This window comes from Somniosus microcephalus, chromosome 5 (genome assembly GCF_052327205.1).
Source record: "Somniosus microcephalus isolate GS21.2 chromosome 5, FLI_Smic_1.0, whole genome shotgun sequence".
NCBI classification, from domain to species: Eukaryota; Metazoa; Chordata; class Chondrichthyes; order Squaliformes; family Somniosidae; genus Somniosus; species Somniosus microcephalus.
Window position 1 is genome coordinate 101,651,530 of NC_140991.1, and position 19,554 is coordinate 101,671,083.

Genomic DNA, 19,554 nt, shown 5'->3' on the forward strand with positions numbered 1-19,554 from the left:
CCTACACTGCCTACACTGCTGCCTACACTGCCTACACTGCCTACACTGCCTACACTGCTGCCTACACTGCTGCCTACACTGCCTACACTGCTGCCTACACTACTGCCTACACTGCCTACACTGCCTACACTGCTGCCTACACTGCCTACACTGCCTACACTGCCTACACTGCTGCCTACACTGCCTACACTGCCTACACTGCCTACACTGCTGCCTACACTGCTGCCTACACTGCCTACACTGCCTACACTGCCTACACTGCTGCCTACACTGCCTACACTGCTGCCTACACTGCCTACACTGCCTACACTGCTGCCTACACTGCTGCCTACACTGCTGCCTACATTGCCTACACTGCTGCCTACACTGCCTACACTGCCTACACTGCTGCCTACACTGCCTACACTGCTGCCTACACTGCTGCCTACACTGCCTACACTGCTGCCTACACTGCTGCCTACACTGCCTACACTGCCTACACTGCTGCCTACACTGCCTACACTGCTGCCTACACTGCTGCCTACACTGCTGCCTATCTTTGTGTCATTGGCAAATTTGGATATGTGGCTTTCTATGCCATCATCTAAGTCATAAAGTGATTTAATTTAATTTAGTTTAATTTTTATGAAAGCAGAAAAAGCTTTGTAGAAGTATTTGAAAGAGAATTATTGGCTGCGTTCTGCCCGATCTGCAGATCACTTCATCTTTCTTCATGGAATAGATGCCAAAAATCTACAGCGCATGTTCTCAGGAAACAAAAACAATGAATCAGCTGAGATCAGTATGATGATCAGAAGATTGAATGAGTTGGGTAGAGTCTATGATAGAGCTGATTATACATGGTGGTGGAAGGGCCTTAATGCTCTATTCCTGTTCTATGCTTTTTTAATGTTCTTATGTTCTCAAAATAGGAAAGAAAATGTTGATAGTAGGTATAGGAGTGATTATTAGATGATTGATTATTACTCAGCACCCTCTTCCTGTACCCGGTAATTGCTACTAAATGCTTCTAGCATACTTTGAAAATGTTCTACAACACAGCATTTTACTAAGTGAACCAGTAATGTTAAGTGGCAGCGAGATGGTTCCAGCCCTTCCTTGGGGCCCATGTCCTAAAGCTGTAAATATTGGTGTTCAAGGTTATAGGGATAGATGTAGAAATGATCAAATACCGCATGGGACACGATGGTTCCTGTGCTGCTGAGATGTGTGGGCAATATTCTTTATGGAGAGAAGGAGGTCAGAGTTGACTAATGGAGATGTGTCTCTGAATGAACGATCTTTGGATTAGGGAGTATTTATGCAGAACCTTCCATCAGGACAGAGGTGTAACTAGGTCTCAAGAGTTGGGGAGAGGTTGGTCGAAATAATTCCTTTATTTGGAGTGAGGTGGGAGAGTGGGGCATAATCCATAGGCCAAAAATTTGGAAGGGGTGTGAACACATCTGCCTCATTTCCTCCCCAGTGGTTCAGAAAATAGTTGGATTAGAGTCCAAGTTCTGATAAATTGCACACTCCTGCTCCTCCTGGCCCCACAAAAATGTTTTCCCAAAATATTCTGAGTCTTTTCCTGAGTGGCCACCATGTTCCACACATTTGTACCTGAAAATCACAAATGGGGTGCTACAACCAGCATAGGAACCCAGTTTGTAACAGGCGGGCATGCTGCTCGCTCGTTTACAGGCCCGCCTAAAAATTGCATCAGACAGGCCTTGGGCATCAATGGGTCAACTGCCGGTTGCCTTCAGGCAAATAACGGATGGCCATCAGTTAAAGATCACCGTCATGATCTGCCTTTCCTCTTTCTGGATGCTTAATGACCTGCTGTGTATTTCCAGTATTCGTTGTTTTTAAAAAGAAATGTATAGGCTTCATATGGAGCAGTCTAAGTTGAGGTGCTTTCATTTGCTAATCTTTTTATCTGACACTTTTTAGATGATGAAGATATTTCAGCCAGTAACGAAGCAGGATCAGCTGAACGGCAAGAAAATCAGATGACGGATTTACGCGAGCAGGCCCGTTGTGGGTCCCAGAGTGCTGGTGCTACAAATATTGCAACGGAAGAGGTTGATCAGTTGAATGAAAGTAAAAGTAATGTGAATGGTGTGGATTTAAGGAGCCCAGACAACAATACGAATGCTGTGAATGTGAGTAGCCCCTCACCACTCAGTGAATTAGACCAAACCATTGAAAATGAGAATGGAGATGATGAGCACAACGAAGAGAATCCTTTACCAACAGATACATTGAATCTCAGGGAGTCTACACCAAAAGTAGCTCAGCCATCCCTTACTGATTTATCCCAACCTCAAGTTGACTCGGTTTTGGATGGAAGTTCACAGACTGAAAGGGCAGAGGATTGCACTGTCACTCAAGGAGAAGATGTGTGTTCTAGTCAATCGGTACTTGATGTCGAAGCTGTTGCTGAAGACATCTGTGAAGTAGAACGGAATGAGACTGTTGTCGACAACGGTGAAGCTTCGTCTCAGCAGGAAGACTGTACATTAATATTGAGGAGAACAGTAAGGAGGAAAGTTAGGCCGTTCTCACTGCCAGTGTCCGAGCTGGAATCCGTGATTGCCTCAGCTTGTGGCTCAGGGGAGCCGGAAACCCCTCGGACCCACTACATTACACTGCATCGGCTGCTCCATAGCTTGCCTTCCGCTCAACTGGATGATGATGATGCACAGGAAGAGACAAGTAACCATTTTGCTTCCTTCGAACCACTGGAAAAAGAAACTGAGGACACGAATGCACCTAGTGAAACAGATACAACAGAGCCTCAGACTAGTTGTGTCTCAAGTGAACCCAGCAATGCTGGGCGAAGGATGCTGCCTCGCAGTGCATCAGTTGAACATCTTTCTGAGTTAAATCAGATCCTAGAGAAACATCAGCAACAAAATCAAAGCAAGGCTGAAACAAATGCTACACAGCAGGTAAATAATGAGTGGGACATCTGTGATACACCATGTTGTAGAACTTCCTGTTACAGCACTTCTTGTTACAGCACGTCCTGTTACAGTACATCCTGTTACAGCACTTCCTGCCAAAGCACTTCCTGCCATGATAGTACAAATCACTTCTCCTCAAGCCATACAAGGTTCCCCTCAATTGACAGTGCACGGCTTTCTGAAAGTACAGTTTTCTCTTCACAAGAAGAAGAGGAGGATGAAAACAGTGCATTTGAGTCAGTGCCAGATTCAGGACATAGCCCTGAGTACTTTGAGAGGGAACAAGCAGACAGCGCCATTCAGTGGCCAGAAGAGCCTGCGGCCCAAGCACCAGAAAGGGCAGTGGTAAATGAAGAGCCAGCTGCAGGACAGAGCAGCAGAACAGAAGGTTAGAGTCACAGATATACAGTATACGTACATTGAATAGTAACCTGTAAATCCCACAACATTTTAATGCTAACACTGGCCATTTAAGTCTGGGCAATAAGGAGCCAGTTTATAAATCTGTGTAAAACATTTACACCTCTTTTCTCTCCCTTTCCCTTTTCCTATTATTAATAATACAAGAAAAATGCTTTTTAACAGGATGCTAAGGGTTATGTTTAATATAATAGCAAAATACTGTGGATTCTGGAAATCTGAAATATCAACAGAAAATACTGTAAACACTCAGCAGGTCAGGCAGCATCCGTGGAGAGGGAAACAGAGTTAATGTTTCAGGTCGATGACTCTTCAGGTTGACCTGAAACGTTAACTCTGTTTCTCTCTCCACGGATGCTGCCTGACCTGCTGAGTGTTTCCAGCATTTTCTGTTGCTATGTTTAATAAGTTCTGGAGTAGATAACCTGTAACTGAATTGACAAGTTACTGAATGGTTAGAACTACTGGTGGGGTTTATTATTGATGAATGGTATGGCGGGTAGCTATTTCTGCCCAAAATACAATAAAAAGTGATCCTCTCAATCGTGCACAGAGTAAAGTACATAACAATAGAGAGGGAAGAGTTGACAGCAGTGAGGTTAACCCAAGAAGCCCCTGTGAACTTCCCAGGTGCTGCCTCAACTTGATATGTTTCATAGTTCCCAAGTCTGCCACTGTCACAGTACAATTACAAATGCTATTATTCATAAATAAAGGACTTTTGCATCATTTTCACCTACTCAAATGAAATTGAATTTTCATAGGAAGAAAATTGCTCTTTGATGAAGAAGTCTAGAAACAGACTTAAATACTTCACCATAAACATAAGAAATAGGAGCAGAAGTAGGCCATTCAGCCCCTCGAGCCTGCTCCGCCATTCAATAAGATCATGGCTGATCTTCTACCTGCACTATCCCCATATCCCTTGATTCCCTTAATATCCCAAAATCTATCGATCTCTGTCTTGAATATACTCAATGACTGAGCCTCCACAGCCCTCTGGGGTAGAGAATTCCAAAGATTCACCACCCTCTGAGTGAAGAAATTTCTCCTCATCTCAGTCCTAAATGGCCGACCCCTTATTCTGAGACTGTGACTCCTGGTTTTATACTCCCCAGCCAGGGGAAACATCCTCCCTGCATCTACCCTGTCAAGCCCTGTAAGTTTTTTTATATGTTTCAATGAGATCACCTCTCATTCTTCTAAACTCCAGAGAATATAGGCCTAGTCTACTCAATCTCTCCTCATAGAACAATCCCCCCATCCCAGAAATCAGTCTGATGAACCTTTGTTGCACTCCCTCTATGGCAAGTATATCCTTCCTTAGGTAAGGAGACCAAAAATGTACACAATACTCCAGGAGTGGTCTCACCATGCTCCTATATAATTGCAGCAAGACGTCTTTACTCTTATACTCAAATCCTCTTGTAATAAAGGCCAATATACCATTTGCTTTCTTAATTGCTTGATATACCTGCATGTTAGCTTTCAGTGATTCATGTACAATGACACCCAGGTCCCTCTGAATACCAACATTTCCCAATCTCTCACCATTTAAAAAATACTCTGCTTTTCTATTTCTCCTTCCAAAGTGGCTAACTTCACATTTCTCCACATTATATTCCATTTGCCATGTTCTTGCCCACTCACTTAGCCTGTCTATATCCTCTTGAAGCCGCTTTGCATCCTTCTCATAACATACATTCCTACCCAGTGTAGTGTATGTAACCGTTCCACCTTTAAGAGAACTATTTTAAGGGTTGCACTACTTTATCTTGGCTGCTGTATACTGTAATACCGGTGGTGACCACACCGGTATATAAGTGCTGTGTAATGATTTATTGGGCAGATCCGCCCTGACCTTCAACCAGTAAAGACCTGTTAAGTTTTACTCTTGTGGTCTGTGTAGTAATTATCAATATAACACACAGACTTAACAATGGCGACGAATTCGATCTTACCCTGCGGCAGAGACACATCCAAGGCAGTTTAACGGGCGTCGAGAGGAGGCATCCGCCCTCATCATTCTGCTGAGAAAAGACTCGGGTCTGCAGAGCAAAGGAAGAAGGAAGAATTCTGACACGAAGCCTTCCATCAGCAACAGGCAGTGATCGTCCCTTCTATCATGGTGGTGGGTGAGCCGATCAGCGACGAGAGGCAAGTCGGCCACGTTGACTGTGAGTAGGGGAGAAAATTTAAAAAAAAACGGAGGATATAAGGGCGGAGAACTCGACCACGGCCGGGGAAAGGAGCCGGACAGAAGTCGGGGCCAGAGACGCTGAGACGGGGGCAGCGTAAGGCACAGAAGCCGCGGTGAATGCAAACGCAGCCGGTGCGAAAGACCGGGCTGCAAGCGGGCTGGGAGACGCAACAGCGTCGAGAGAGAGCTCGACCGCGACCGGTGAAAAAGGCCGGGCAGCTACCGAGGCCGCGAGGCGCAGCGACCGGGTCAGCGTAAGGCGCGGGAGAAAATTTTAAAAAAACCACGGAGAACTCAGCCGCAGCCGGGGGGAAAGGACCGGACTGCAAGAGGGGCTGGGAGGCACGATTTGAAAACCGCTGGGGGAGGGCGAACGCAGCAAATCGGCAATCGCCATTACAGCCAGCGGGGGAGAAAGGCAAACGTGGGAAGCTGCCATTTTTGGAGGCGGGGGAAGAAGACAAGCGCGGGAAACCGCCATTTTGTAAAAAAAAAATAATAATTCTTTTGTTTCTCAAGAAGATCGCGAGGATGCCTAAGCGTGGTAACATCAATGATTTCGACCCCAATGTTGAAGATTGGGCCACATATGTAGAACGCATAGAGATATATTGTAAGGCAAATAAAATATCGGATGAAGATAAAGCACTAACCTTACTAAACTCAATGGGTGCGAAGACATACGGGCTATTGAAGCATCTTCTATCACCAGCTAAACCGGCAGATCAGACTTTCGCTAATATTGTTGCTGCCCTGAAGGATCATTTGAACCCCACACCGCTGATGTTAGCGGAACGATTTAAATTTTATGCGAGAACGCAACTGAAAGAGGAAAGCAACGCGGAGTATTTAATTGAACTGCGCAAGCTAGCGAATTACTGTCAGTTTGGGGAAAGCCTGACAGAGGCACTGAGAGACAAATTCGTGTGTGGATTGTCGAAAGAAGGAACACAAAAGCGGTTGCTTGAAGAAAATGATCTTACACTTGATAAGGCTGTCACTGTTGCAGCATCGCACGAAGCCGCAGCGAGAGGCACCGCGGAAATGCAGCTGAAGGCAGCGGTACTCAGCGTAGATCAAATGGCTTCGGGTACAACGAAATGTTATCGTTGTGGGAAAACAACACACGATAAGAACCAATGCTGGTTTAAAAACCAGGAATGTAGAAAATGTGGCAAGCTTGGTCACATAGCTAAAGTATGCCGGTCAGGGAAGAAGACCAGCAACAAAAAGCCACCACAGGAAAAGTGCAGAAAGGTACATAAGGTGGCTGAGAAGAGTTCGGATGAACAGAATTCAGATTCAGACTCCAACAGCAAGGAACTGGGTAGTCTAAGAATTCACAACGTGAGTAAGGAAGCTGACCGACAAACTATCTGGGTCACACTGCAGATAACAGGAGTCCAAGTGAAGATGGAATTGGACACCGGATCGGCGTTGACGGTCATGAATAAGCAAGATTACAAAAAGTTATTCAAACATATTCCCCTACGGGATACGGAGATAGTATTGCAGACATACACAGGGCAAAAAGTATACCCCATCGGAAAGATAAAAGTCAAGGTGGTACACAAGGGCAAAGAACACCAAGGAATGGACTTATATGTACTACCTGAGGGAGGTCCACCACTTCTGGGACGGGAGTGGATCAGGAAAATAAATATGGACTGGCACTCCCTAAACGCAATAACGGTAGATTCCGGAAAGAAAGATGACAAACCTGAACGATTGTCCAGAATATTGGGTGAGGCTAAAGAGGTGTTCCAACAGGGACTGGGAACACTGAGAGGAATTAAGGCAAAAATCAAGATTGCAGAACATGCAAACCCAAAATTTTTCAAAGCCAGACCGGTACCGTATGCGATACGACCTGCTGTGGAAGCTGAGCTGGAAGGGCTGGAACGTTCAGGAGTACTGTCTAAGGTGGACTGGAGTGAGTGGGCCACGCCCATTGTGCCCGTCATGAAGCGTTCATCGAGTAACAAGCCAGGGGAACCGGGGAAGGTCTGCATCTGTGGAGACTTCAAGATCACAGTTAATCCGGTGCTTCACACAGTGCAATATCCGCTTCCACAGATTGAGGATATCTTTGCTTCATTGTCTGGCGGGAAACGCTTCACCAAGATAGACCTGGCGCAAGCGTACTTACAGATGGAAGTTGAGGAAGAGTTGCGCCAGTATCTCACAATCAGCACGCACAGAGGCTTGTATCGATATAATAGGCTGGTTTTTGGAGTGGCTTCGGCTCCGGCAATTTGGCAAAGGGCCATGGAACAGGTATTACAGGGAATTCCAAGCACTCAATGTTACTTGGACGATATCCTGATTACAGGAGATGACGATGAGGAACACCTTGCAAATTTGAAACTGGTGCTCACCAGGTTGAAGGAATATGGCCTTTGAGTTAATCGCCAGAAATGTGAGATCTTTCAGGAACGGATCTCGTACTGTGGTCATGTCATTGACCAGGAGGGGCTGCACAAGTCACCTGACAAGATCGAAGCTGTTGTGAAGGCTCCTGCTCCGGAAAATGTATCCCAGTTGAGATCGTTCCTAGGGTTGATTAACTATTACCATAAGTTTCTGCCAAATTTATCCACGGTGCTGCACCCGCTGAATGCTCTGTTGCAGAAAGAAGTACCATGGAAGTGGAGCGAGGACTGTAAGAAGGCCTTTCGCAAAAGCAAGACATTGATCACCTCAGAGGAAGTGTTGGCTCACTTCAACCCAACGCTACCTATTCGTTTAGCTTGTGACGCTTCTCCTTATGGTATTGGAGCAGTACTCTCACACAAGTTGCCAAATGGCTCGGAAAGGCCAGTCGCATTTGCGTCCAGATCATTGACCTCCGCTGAGCGCAACTATGCTCAGATAGATAGGGAGGCTCTCAGCCTGGTGTGGGGAGTAAAGAGGTTTCATCATTACCTGCAGGGCCAGAAGTTTACACTGCTGACAGACCACCAGCCGTTGGTATCCATATTCAACCCTAAAAAGGGCGTTTCCATTATGACAGCGCAAAGGCTACAGAGGTGGTCCCTTTTCCTAGGGGCACACCAATATGACATAGAATACAAAGGATCAAAACAGCATGGGAATGCTGACGGTTTATCACGACTACCGTTGCCAATGGTAGAAGAGGCGCCTACAGTGGACCCAGTGGAGATGTTCCACTCAACCATAGTGGAATGTCTACCAGTAACAAATTCTACGATCGAAAAAGAAACAAGAAATGACCAAGAGCTGTGTAGGATGCCAGAAGGTCCAAAACGCCCCACCACAAGCTCCTCTGCATCCATGGGAGTGGCCCTCATCTCCATGGCAAAGGGTACATATCGACTTTGCTGGTCCATTTATGGACTCAATGTTCTTAATCGCGGTGGATGCACACTCCAAGTGGCCGGAGGTAATAAAGATGTCCTCCACCACCACGGAAAAAACCATCACAGTATTAAGGACCATATTTGCCAGGAATGGGCTGCCGGAACAGATCTGTTCTGATAATGGACCGCAATTTGTGTCCGAAGAATTCAGGAAGTTCTTAAAAAACAATGGGGTTAAGCACTACGCGTCCGCCCCATACCATCCCGCCACCAATGGATTAGCTGAAAGGTTTGTTCAGACCTTCAAGAAGGCCATAAAGGCCATGGGTAATGAAGACATCAATCTACAACATAAGGTAGATAACTTCTTGTTGGCGTACAGGAATGCAACACATGCGGTTACGAACCAAACTCCCGCCATGATGTTTTTCAATAGAAGACTAAGATGCCGGCTGGATTTGATCAAGCCAAACGTCAGAAGGGACGTAGAGAACCGGCAATTTCAAGGCATGAATGAAAGGCCAACTAGAACCTTCCAGATAGGTCAACCAGTTTTGGCCCGGGACTACCATACCGAGAAATGGCAGCCTGGAACTATTTGCAAACGACTAGGACCGCTGATGTATACCGTGGACATTGGTGAAAGCATAATAAGGCGCCATGTTGACCAGATCATACAGTCATCCGAAAAGGAACAACCTACTCCACAACTCTATACGCCTAATGATGAAGCAGAGATACCCATAGTATCTACCTCCGATCCGGTGATACTGGAATCAGATGAACCCGACACTGGCATTCAAGCCGAATCGACCTTGCCAAAAGAACCTACTACACCACCGAAAACTACTACACCACCGAGGCGTATCCGGACCGAGTCAGGAAGCCTCCAGAGAGACTGAATCTGTGAACTGTTTTTACATTAAGTTGTGTATATATGTTATGATGTTATGTTTAATGGGAATATATACTGTTAACCTAAAAAGGGAGGATTGTAGTGTGTGTAACCGTTCCACCTTTAAGAGAACTATTTTAAGGGTTGCACTACTTTATCTTGGCTGCTGTATACTGTAATACCGGTGGTGACCACACCGGTATATAAGTGCTGTGTAATGATTTATTGGGCAGATCCGCCCTGACCTTCAACCAGTAAAGACCTGTTAAGTTTTACTCTTGTGGTCTGTGTAGTAATTATCAATATAACACACAGACTTAACACCCAGCTTTGTATCATTAGTAAACCTGGATATATTACATTTGGTCCCCTCATCCAAACCATTGATATAGATTGTGGACAGCTGAGGCCCAAGCACTGATCCTTGCGGTACCCCACTAGTTACAGCCTGCCAACCCGATAATCACCTGTTTATTCCTACGCTCTGTTTTCTGCCCATTAAAGTGTGTGCCCCACAATGTTGAAGCAAATGCACCATGGGACCAATAATGCAATCCTGGCACAGTGCTGTTGGGGCTACTACCCTTTAAATACTGTGTGTCATCAAAAGATTTTTTGGCGTCGACCCTGCAAAGTCCTCCTCGCCAACGTCTGGGGACTTGTGCCAAAATTGGGAGTGCTGTCCCACAGACTAGTTAAGCAACAGCCTGACATAGTCATACTCACAGAATCATACCTTTCAGCCAATGTCCCAAATTCTTCCATCGCCATCCCTGGGTATGTCCTGCCCTGGTGGCAGGACAGACCCACCAGGGATGGCGGCACAGTGGTATACAGTCGGGAAAGAGTGGCCCTGGGAATCCTCAACATTGAATCCAGATCCCATGAAGTCTCATGGCTTCAGGTCAAGCATGGGCAAGGGAACCTCCTGCTGATTATCACCTAACGCCCTCCCTCAGCTGATGAATCAGTACGCCTCCATGTTGAACACCATGAAGAAGCACTGAGAGTAGCAAGGGCACAGAATGTACTCTGGGTGTTGAACTTCAATGTCCATCACCAAGAGTGGCTCGGTAGTGTTAGATCCGTGATTCTTTAAATAGGATGTTTACCCCACGAACTACACGGAGGCTGTAACTTAATCAACAGGTGTTTACTAGAGTAGAGTAGTCTCACGACTGAAGTACAGAAGCCTGCTCCGGCTTTATATACAGGTGTGGTCACTGCCGGTACTACAGTATACAGGAGCTGTAAAACAGTTATCTCTTAAAGGTACATACACAACAATTCCTCCCCTTTTAGATTAACAGTACCATAACACTCATTTAACAATTAACGTTTTTAACATGCAACATTAACTGAAAATAGTCCATTTATAAATTCAGTCTTGGGGCGGCTTCCTGATCCTTTCTGGATAGCGCCTTCCCTGAGGTTCTTGTTCTTGGTGCGGAGGCGATTCTGGCCCCCTTTCGTCAGTTAGTTCATCAGTTTCCACTGCTACTGTTTCTGAGGTAGATGCTACCGGTATGTTGGGTTTATCCCCAGGTACGCGAGACATGGGGTTGACTCGTTCCTGTGACGCTATGATCTGGTCGACGTGGCATCTCTCAATGTTCTCCCCGACATCCACTGTGTACATTAATGGCCCCTGGCATGTGCATATCGTTCCGGGTTGCCATTTCTCTGTTCGGTAGTCACGGGTCAAGACTGGTTGTCCGACATTGAAGCTCCTTGTCGGCTTCTCATTGATGTGCTGGAATTGTTTATCCTCAACATTTCTTCGCACATTTGGTCTGAGCAAATCCAGACGAGATCTCAACCTTCGGTTAAAGAACATCATGGCCGGGGTCTGGTTGGTAACTGCATGTGTCGCATTTCTGTAGGCTAACAGGAAATTGTCCACCTTATGCTGTAGTGGAATTTCATCATCGCACATGGCCTTTATCGCCTTTTTAAAGGTTTGTACGAACCTCTCAGCCAATCCATTTGTGGCTGGGTGATACAGGGCAGATGTGTAATGCCTTACCCCATTCCTTCTCATAAATTTCCGAAACTCTTCGGACACAAACTGTGGTCCATTATCAGAGCAAATCTGCTCTGGCAAGCCGTTCCTGGCAAATATGGTCCATAGGACTGCAATCGTTTTCTCTGTAGTGGTTGAGGACATTTTTATCACCTCAGGCCATTTCGAGTGTGCATCCACTGCTATTAAGAACATTGAGTCCATGAATGGACCAGCAAAATCAATATGCACCCGTTGCCATGGAGAGGAGGGCCACTCCCATGGGTGTAGAGGGGCATGTGGTGGTGCATTTTGGACCTTCTGGCATCCTGAGCAGCTCTTGGTTAGGTCCTCGATTTGTTGATCAATCCCCGGCCACCACACACAAGCCCTAGCAAGGCTTTTCATTTTTACCCCTCCCAGATGACCTTCGTGAAGCTCATTGAGCACTCTCTCCCTTAACTTGGGTGGAATTACCACTTGGGATCCACACATCACTGTCCCCTGGCATACTGACAGCTGTTCTCTTCTGGATGAGAATGCTGGCAACAGTGAGTCGCCATGTGTTGGCCATCCCCTCACCGTCAAATCATATACCCGAGACAGTGTCGGATCATTGCGGGTCTCCTTCTCTATATCCGCGTTAGTTACTGGCAATCGTTCAATTATTGACGAATAAAATATCTCGATAGGGTCCACTGCTGGTGCTTCCTCCATTTTGGTTACCTTATGTAGTTTCAGACAACCCAGCTCCTTGCTTCCGGAGTCTGTATCATTTCCCTGTTCGTCTGAACTACTGTCCATCACCTTATGTACCTTTTTGTACTTCTCCTGTGGAGATTTCTTGCTGTTGGTTTTCTTCCCTGACCTGCAGACTCTTGCTGTGTGTCCTGTTTTTCCACACTGTCTGCACACTTGGTCCTTGAACCAACAATCGTGTGTTGTTCTGCCGCAGCGATAACACTTCCCTGCTCCATATGACATTTCATTGGTGCCGTATTCTTGCGGTCTCCGTTGTATCTCTGCAGCGCCCCGTGCGGCTGCTTCGTGTGATACTGCCATGCTGAAAGCCTTGTCCAGCGTAAGATCCTTTTCTGATAAAAGCCGTTTCTGGGTTCCATCACTTTGAAGCCCACACACAAACTTGTCCCTTAACGTATCGGATAGTCCCATTCCAAACTGGCAGTGTTTTGAAAACTTGCGCAGTTCCGTTAAGTACTCAGCATTACTTTCGTCTTTATGCTGGTTCCTTTTGTGGAACTTAAATCTTTCTGCTATCAGCAGCGGTGTGGGGTTTAAGTGGTCCTGTTGGATTTCTACTATACTTTTGAAATTCTTCTCCATGGGCTTCTCTGGGGTTATCAGGTTTCGCAGTAAACCATAAGTTTTTGCACCCATGGAATTTAACAAAACCAGTGCTTTCCTAGCATCTGGCACTTCATTCGCCCTGCAGTACACCTCAATGCGTTCCACATATGTCGCCCAATCTTCGACTTCATTGTCGAACGCTGTGATACTGCCATTCTTCGCCATCCCTGGGTGTAATTTAACTGTCTAAATGGCGTCTCCCGTGCTCTCCCTTCTTCTCCGCTGGAACAAAATGGTGTCTCCCACGCTTTCCTTCCTTCCCGGGCTCGCCCTTCTTCTCCGCTGTGGCTTCAAAAAAAATGGCGTCTCCCGCGCTCTGCCTTCTTCTCCGCGGCTCAATGGCGTCTCCTGCGCTCTCCCTTCTTCTCCCTGCGGATGTGGTTCAGCCCTTGAGCCCTGGCTGTGCTCTGCGTGTTCTCCTGTGTGCCTTTCCCGTTGCCGTCGCTCGGACCTGAACCCGGCTGCTGCGTTACCCTCTCTCTCTCTCTCTGCTTGTTTTTCCTCGACGCCGCTCGGTTCTTTAACCCCCGGCCGTGCCCTGTGCACTTCACCCTCTCTCTTACCCCGTCGACGCTGCTCGGCTTTTCTACGCCATCGGTCGGCTCCCGCCGCCGCTGTCCGGGAAGGGTGTGCACTGCACCTGTTGCCAGTCGGTTGCTGGATCATCGTGGCTCTCAACAGCCACTCCTGCGATGTTCACTTGTTGCCGGATGACTGGGTGGTTGCTCGTGGTCGACGCCCGTGCTTCTGGCCTCGACTTTCTTCCACCGTCCTCCCGGAGCGACTCCTTGACGGGAAATGCAGAGTTGCAGGCAGATTCGAATCAACCTTGTCGCCACTGTTAGATCCGTGATTCTTTAAATAGGATGTTTCCCCAAGAACTACACGGAGGCTGTAACTTAACAATCAACAGGTGTTTACGAGAGTAGAGTAGTCTCACGACTGAAGTACAGAAGCCTGCTCCGGCTTTATATACAGGTGTGGTCACTGCCGGTACTACAGTATACAGGAGCTGTAAAACAGTTCTCTCTTAAAGGTACATACACAACAGGTAGCACCACTGCTGACCGAGCTGGCTGAGTCCTAAAGGACATAGCTGTAAGTCGGGGCCTGCGACAGGTGGTGAGGGAACCAACACGAGGGAGAAACCTACTTGACCTCGTCCTCACCAATCTACCTGTCGCAGATGCATCTGTCCGTGAGAGTATTGGTAGCAGTGACCACCGCACAGTCATTGCAGAGACGAAGTCCCATCTGCACACTGAGGACACCCTCCATCGTGTTGTGTGGCACGACCACCGTGCTAAATGGGATAGATTCAGAGCAGATCTAGCAGCTCAAAACTGGGCATCCATGAGGCACTGTGGGCCATCAGTAGCAGCAGAATTTTATTCCACCACAATCTGTAACTTCGTGGCCCAGCATATCCCTCACTCTACCATTACCATCAAGCCAGGGGACCAACCCTGGTTCAATAAGGAGTGTTGAAGAGCATGCCAGGAGCAGCACCAGGCATACCTAAAAATGAGGTGTCAACCTGGGGAAGCTGCAACACAGGACTACATGCATGCTAAAAAGCAGAAGCAGCATGCTAAAGACAGGGCTAAGTGATCCCACAATCAACGGATCAGATCAAAGCTCTGCAGTCCTGACACATCCAGTCGTGAATGGTGGTGGACCATTAAACAACTAATGGGAGGAGGAGACTCCATGAATATCCCCATCCTCAATGATGGTGGAGCCCAGCAGGCGAGTGCAAAAGACAAGGCTGAAGCACTTGCAACCATCTTCAGCCTAGAAGTGCTGAGTGGATGATCCATATTGGCCTACTCCTGAGGTTCCCACCATCACAGAAGCCAGTCTTCAGCCAATTTGATTCACTCCACGTGATATCAAGAAAAGGCTGAGCGCACTGGATACAGCAAAGGCTATGGGCCCCGACAACATCCCGGCTATCGTGCTAAAGACTTGTGCTCCAGAACTAGCCACGCCTCTAGCCATGGTGTTCCAGTACAGCTACAACACTGGCATCTATCCGACAATGTGGAAAACTGCCCAGGTATGTCCTGTCCACAAAAAGCAAGACAAATCCAATCTGGTCAATTACCGCCCCATCAGTCTACTCTCAATCATCAGCAAAGTGATGGAAGGTGTCATCAACAGTGCTATCAAGCAGCACTTACTCACCAATAACCTGCTCACTGATGCCCAGTTTGGGTTCTGCCAAGACCACTCGGCTCCCGACCTTATTACAACCTTGGTCCAAACATGGACAAAGGAGCTGAATTCCAGAGGTGAGGTGAGAGTAACTGCCCTTGACATCAAGGCATCATTTGACTGGGTGTGGCATCAAGGAGCCCTAGTAAAATTGGAGTCAATGGGAACTGGGTGGAAAACTCTCCACTTGCTGGAATCATACCTAGCACAAAGGAAGATGGTTGTGGTGGTTGAAGGTCAATCATCACAGCCCCAGGACATCACTGCAGGAGTTCCTCAGGGCAGTGTCCTAGGCCCAACCATCTTCAGCTGCTTCATCAATGACCTAAACTCCAACATAAGGTCAGAAATGGGGATGTTCGCTAATGACTGCACAATGTTCAGCACCATTCATAGAAACATAGAAACATAGAAGATAGGAGCAGGAGTAGGCCATTCAGCCCCTCGAGCCTGCTCCGCCATTTAATGAGATCATGGTTGATCAATCAAATTCAGTACCCTGTCCCTGCTTTCTACCCATATCCCTTGATCCCTTTAGCCTTAAGAAATATATCTAACTCCTTCTTGAATATGTGGCGCAAGCAGAATCATTAATAACTTTCAAAAGGGAATTGGATAAAGACTTGAAAAGGAAAAATTTGCAGGGCTATGGGGAAAAAGCAGGGGCGTGGGACTAATTGGACAGCTCTTTCAAAGAGTCAGCACAGGCACAATGGGCTGGATATCCTCCTTTTGTGCTGTATGATTCTATGATTCTTCTGGGGCAGCAAGTTCCAGATTTTAACCACCCTTTGTATGAAAAAATGCTTCCTGATTTCACTCCTAAATGCCCTAACTCTAATTTTGAGATTATGCCCTCTTATTCTGGATACCCCTACCAGAGGAAAAGGTTTCTCTCCAGTAATAGCATCTACCCTATCGAATCCTTTAATCAGTTAGAACACCGCTATTAGAGCACCCCTCAATCTTCTAAACACAATGGAATACAAACCAAATTTATACAATCTGTCCTCATAATTTAATCCTTTAACCCCGATATTCTGGTGCATTTGCGCTGTTCCCTTTCCAAGGCCAATATATCTCTCCTGAGGTGCGGTGCCTAAAACTGAACGCAGTACTCCAAATGCAGCCTGACCAAGGCTCTGTACAACTTCCTCACATTAGAATTCCAACCACATTGAGATAAAAGCCAACAGTCCATTAGCCTTTTTGATTACTTTTTGTACCTACCTACTACTTTTTAGTGATTTGAGAACCTGGACATCTAAATCTCTTGCTTTTGGTCAGCTCCTAGTCTCTCACCATTAAGAAAATATTCCAATTTGACTTTCTGCAATCCAAAGTGGATGACCCTACACTTCCCCACATTGAACTCCACCTGTCATAGTTTTGGCCACTCTCACTTAGTCTGTCTATGTCCCTTTGTAACATCTTCCTCCTATCCACACAGCTTACTGAACCTCTTAACATAGTGTCATTTAAAAACTTGGATACTAACTCTCTATTCCTTCATCTAATCATTAATATATATATGGTGAAAAGCTGAAGTACAGATTCCTGGGGAACACTCTTGTCACATCTCACCAATCCGAGAATGTTCCCTTTATCTCTGATCTCTGTCTCCTACTTCCCAACTAATTACCGATCCATGTCACATGGTTACCACTAATTTCATGCGCTTTTACTTTTGCAAATAATTTATTTTCCGGAACTTTACAAAATGTTTTTGAAAGTCCAAATGGACAACATCCATAACACTCCCCTATCCACCATCCACAAAAACATCAATTAGTTTAGTCAGACATTACCCACCCTTCACATAGAAACATAGAAGATAGGAGCAGGAGTAGGCCATTCGGCCCCTCGAACCTGTTCCGCCATTTAATGAGATCATGGCTGATCATCCAAATTCAGTACCCTGTCCCTGCTTTCTCCCCATATCCATTGATCCCTTTAGCCTTAAGAAATATATCTAACTCCTTCTTGAATATATTTAATGAATTGGCCTCAACTGCCTTCTGTGGTAGAGAATTCCACAGGTTCACCACTCTCTGGGTGAAGAAATTCCTTCTCATCTCAGTCCTAAATGGCTTACCACTTATCCTTAGCCTGTGACCCCTAGTTCTGGACTCTCCAGCCATCGGGAACATCCTTCCTGCATGTAGTCTGTCTAGTCCTGTTAGAATTTTATAAGTTTCAATGAGTTCTCCTCTCATTCTTCTAAACTCTAGCGAATATAAGCCTAATCGACACACTCATAGAAACATAGAAACATAGGAGCAGGATTAGGCCATTCGGCCCTTCGAGCCTGATCCGCCATTCAATGAGATCCTGGCAGATCATCCAAACTCAGTACCCTGTCCCTCCCTTCTCCCCATTTCCCTTGATCCCTTTAGCCTTAAGAAATATATCTAACTCCTTCTTGAATATATTTAATGAATTGGCCTCAACATCCTTCTGTGGTAGAGAATTCCATTTATTCTAACAAAGAGCCATTTATTCCAACTCTTTGCTTCCTGTCTGCCAGCCAGTTCTCTATCCAAGTCAATACCTTGCCCCCAATCCCATGTGCCTTAACTTTGCACGCTAATCTCTTATGCGGGACCTTATCGAAAGCCTTCTGAAAGTCCAAGTACACCACATCCACTGGTTCTCCCTTATCTATTCTACCAGTTACATCCTCAAAAAATTCCAGTAGATTAGTCAAGCACGATTTACCTTTTGTAAATCCATGTTGACTTTGTCCAATCCTGTCACTGTTTTCCAAGTGCTCTGCTATTACATCTTTTATAATGGACTCTAGCATTTTCCCCACTACCGATGTCAGGCTTACCAGTCTATAATTCCCCGTTTTCTCTCTACCACCTTTTTTGAATAGTGGGGTAACATTAGCTACCCTCCAATCCATGGGAACTGTTCCAGAATCTATAGAATTTTGGAAGATGACCAGCAATGCATCTACTATTTCTAGGGCCACTTCCTTAAGTACCCTAGGATGTAGATTATCAGGCCCTGGGGATTTATCGGCCTTCAATCCCGTCAATTTCCTTAACACCATTTCCCTACAAATACTGATTTAATTTAGTTCCTCCCTCTCATTAGACTCTATGTTCCCCGACATCTCTGGGAGGTTATTTGTGTCCTCCTTTATGAAGACAGAACCAAAGTATGTATTTAATTGGTCTGCCATTTCTTTGTTCCCCATTATAAATTCCCCTGATTCTGACTGCAAGGGACCTATGCTTGACTTCACCAATCTTTTTCTCTTCACAATATCTATAGAAGCTTTTTCAGTCAGTTTTTATGCTCCCTGCAAGCTTACTCTCATAATCTATTTTCCCCCTCTTAATTAATCCCTTTGTCCTCCTTTGCTGAATCCTAAACTGCTCCCAATCCTCAGGTTTGCTGCTTTTTCTGGCCAATTTATATGTCCTCTCCTTGGATCTTATGCTGTCCCTATTTTCCCTTGTTAGCCATGGTTGAGTCACCTTTTTTGTTTTATTTTTATGCCAAACAGGGATGAACAAATTCTGTACTTCATCCATGCGATCTTTAAATGTTTGCCATTGCATATCCACCGTCAACCCTTTAAGTAACATTCCCCAATCCATCCTACCCAACTCGCACCTCATGCCATCGTAGTTTCCTTTATTTAAATTCAGGACCCTAGTCTCTGAGTCAAATACATCACTCTCCATCTTAATGAAGAATTCTATCATATTATGATCGCTCCGCCCCAAGGGGCCTCGCACAACAAGATTGCTAATTAATCCTTTCTCATTACATAATACCCAGTCTAAGGTGGCCTGATCTCTAGTTGGTTCCTCGACATATTGGTCCAGGAAACCATCCCGTACACACTACAGGAATTCCTCCTCCACAGTATTGTTACTAATTTGGTTAGCCCAATCTATATGTAGATTAAAGTCACCCATGATAACTGCTGTGCCTTATTGCATGTGTCTCTAATTTCCCGTTTAATGCCATCCCCAACCTCGGCATTACTGTTTGGGGGTCTGTATACAACTACCAATAACGTTTTCTGCCCCTTGGTATTTCTCAGCTCTACCCATACAGATTCCACATCATCAGAGCTAATATCCTTCCTTACTATTGTGTTAATCTCCTCTTTAACCAGCAATGCTACCCCACCTCCTTTGCCTTTTTGCCTGTCTTTCCTG

At 45.9% G+C, this 19,554-nt stretch overlaps 1 protein-coding gene across 1 annotated transcript in view; it reads left to right on the forward strand.

Annotated features, from left to right (window-relative positions):
• Positions 1-19,554, forward strand: part of hecw1b (HECT, C2 and WW domain containing E3 ubiquitin protein ligase 1b) — a 773,289-nt gene that overhangs the window by 317,247 nt on the left and 436,488 nt on the right. Inside the window, exon 9 of the mRNA XM_085988048.1 lies at positions 1,936-3,339. Within this exon, the coding sequence (XP_085844174.1) occupies positions 1,936-3,339 (1,404 nt within the window). The remainder of the gene's footprint in view (positions 1-1,935; positions 3,340-19,554) is intronic.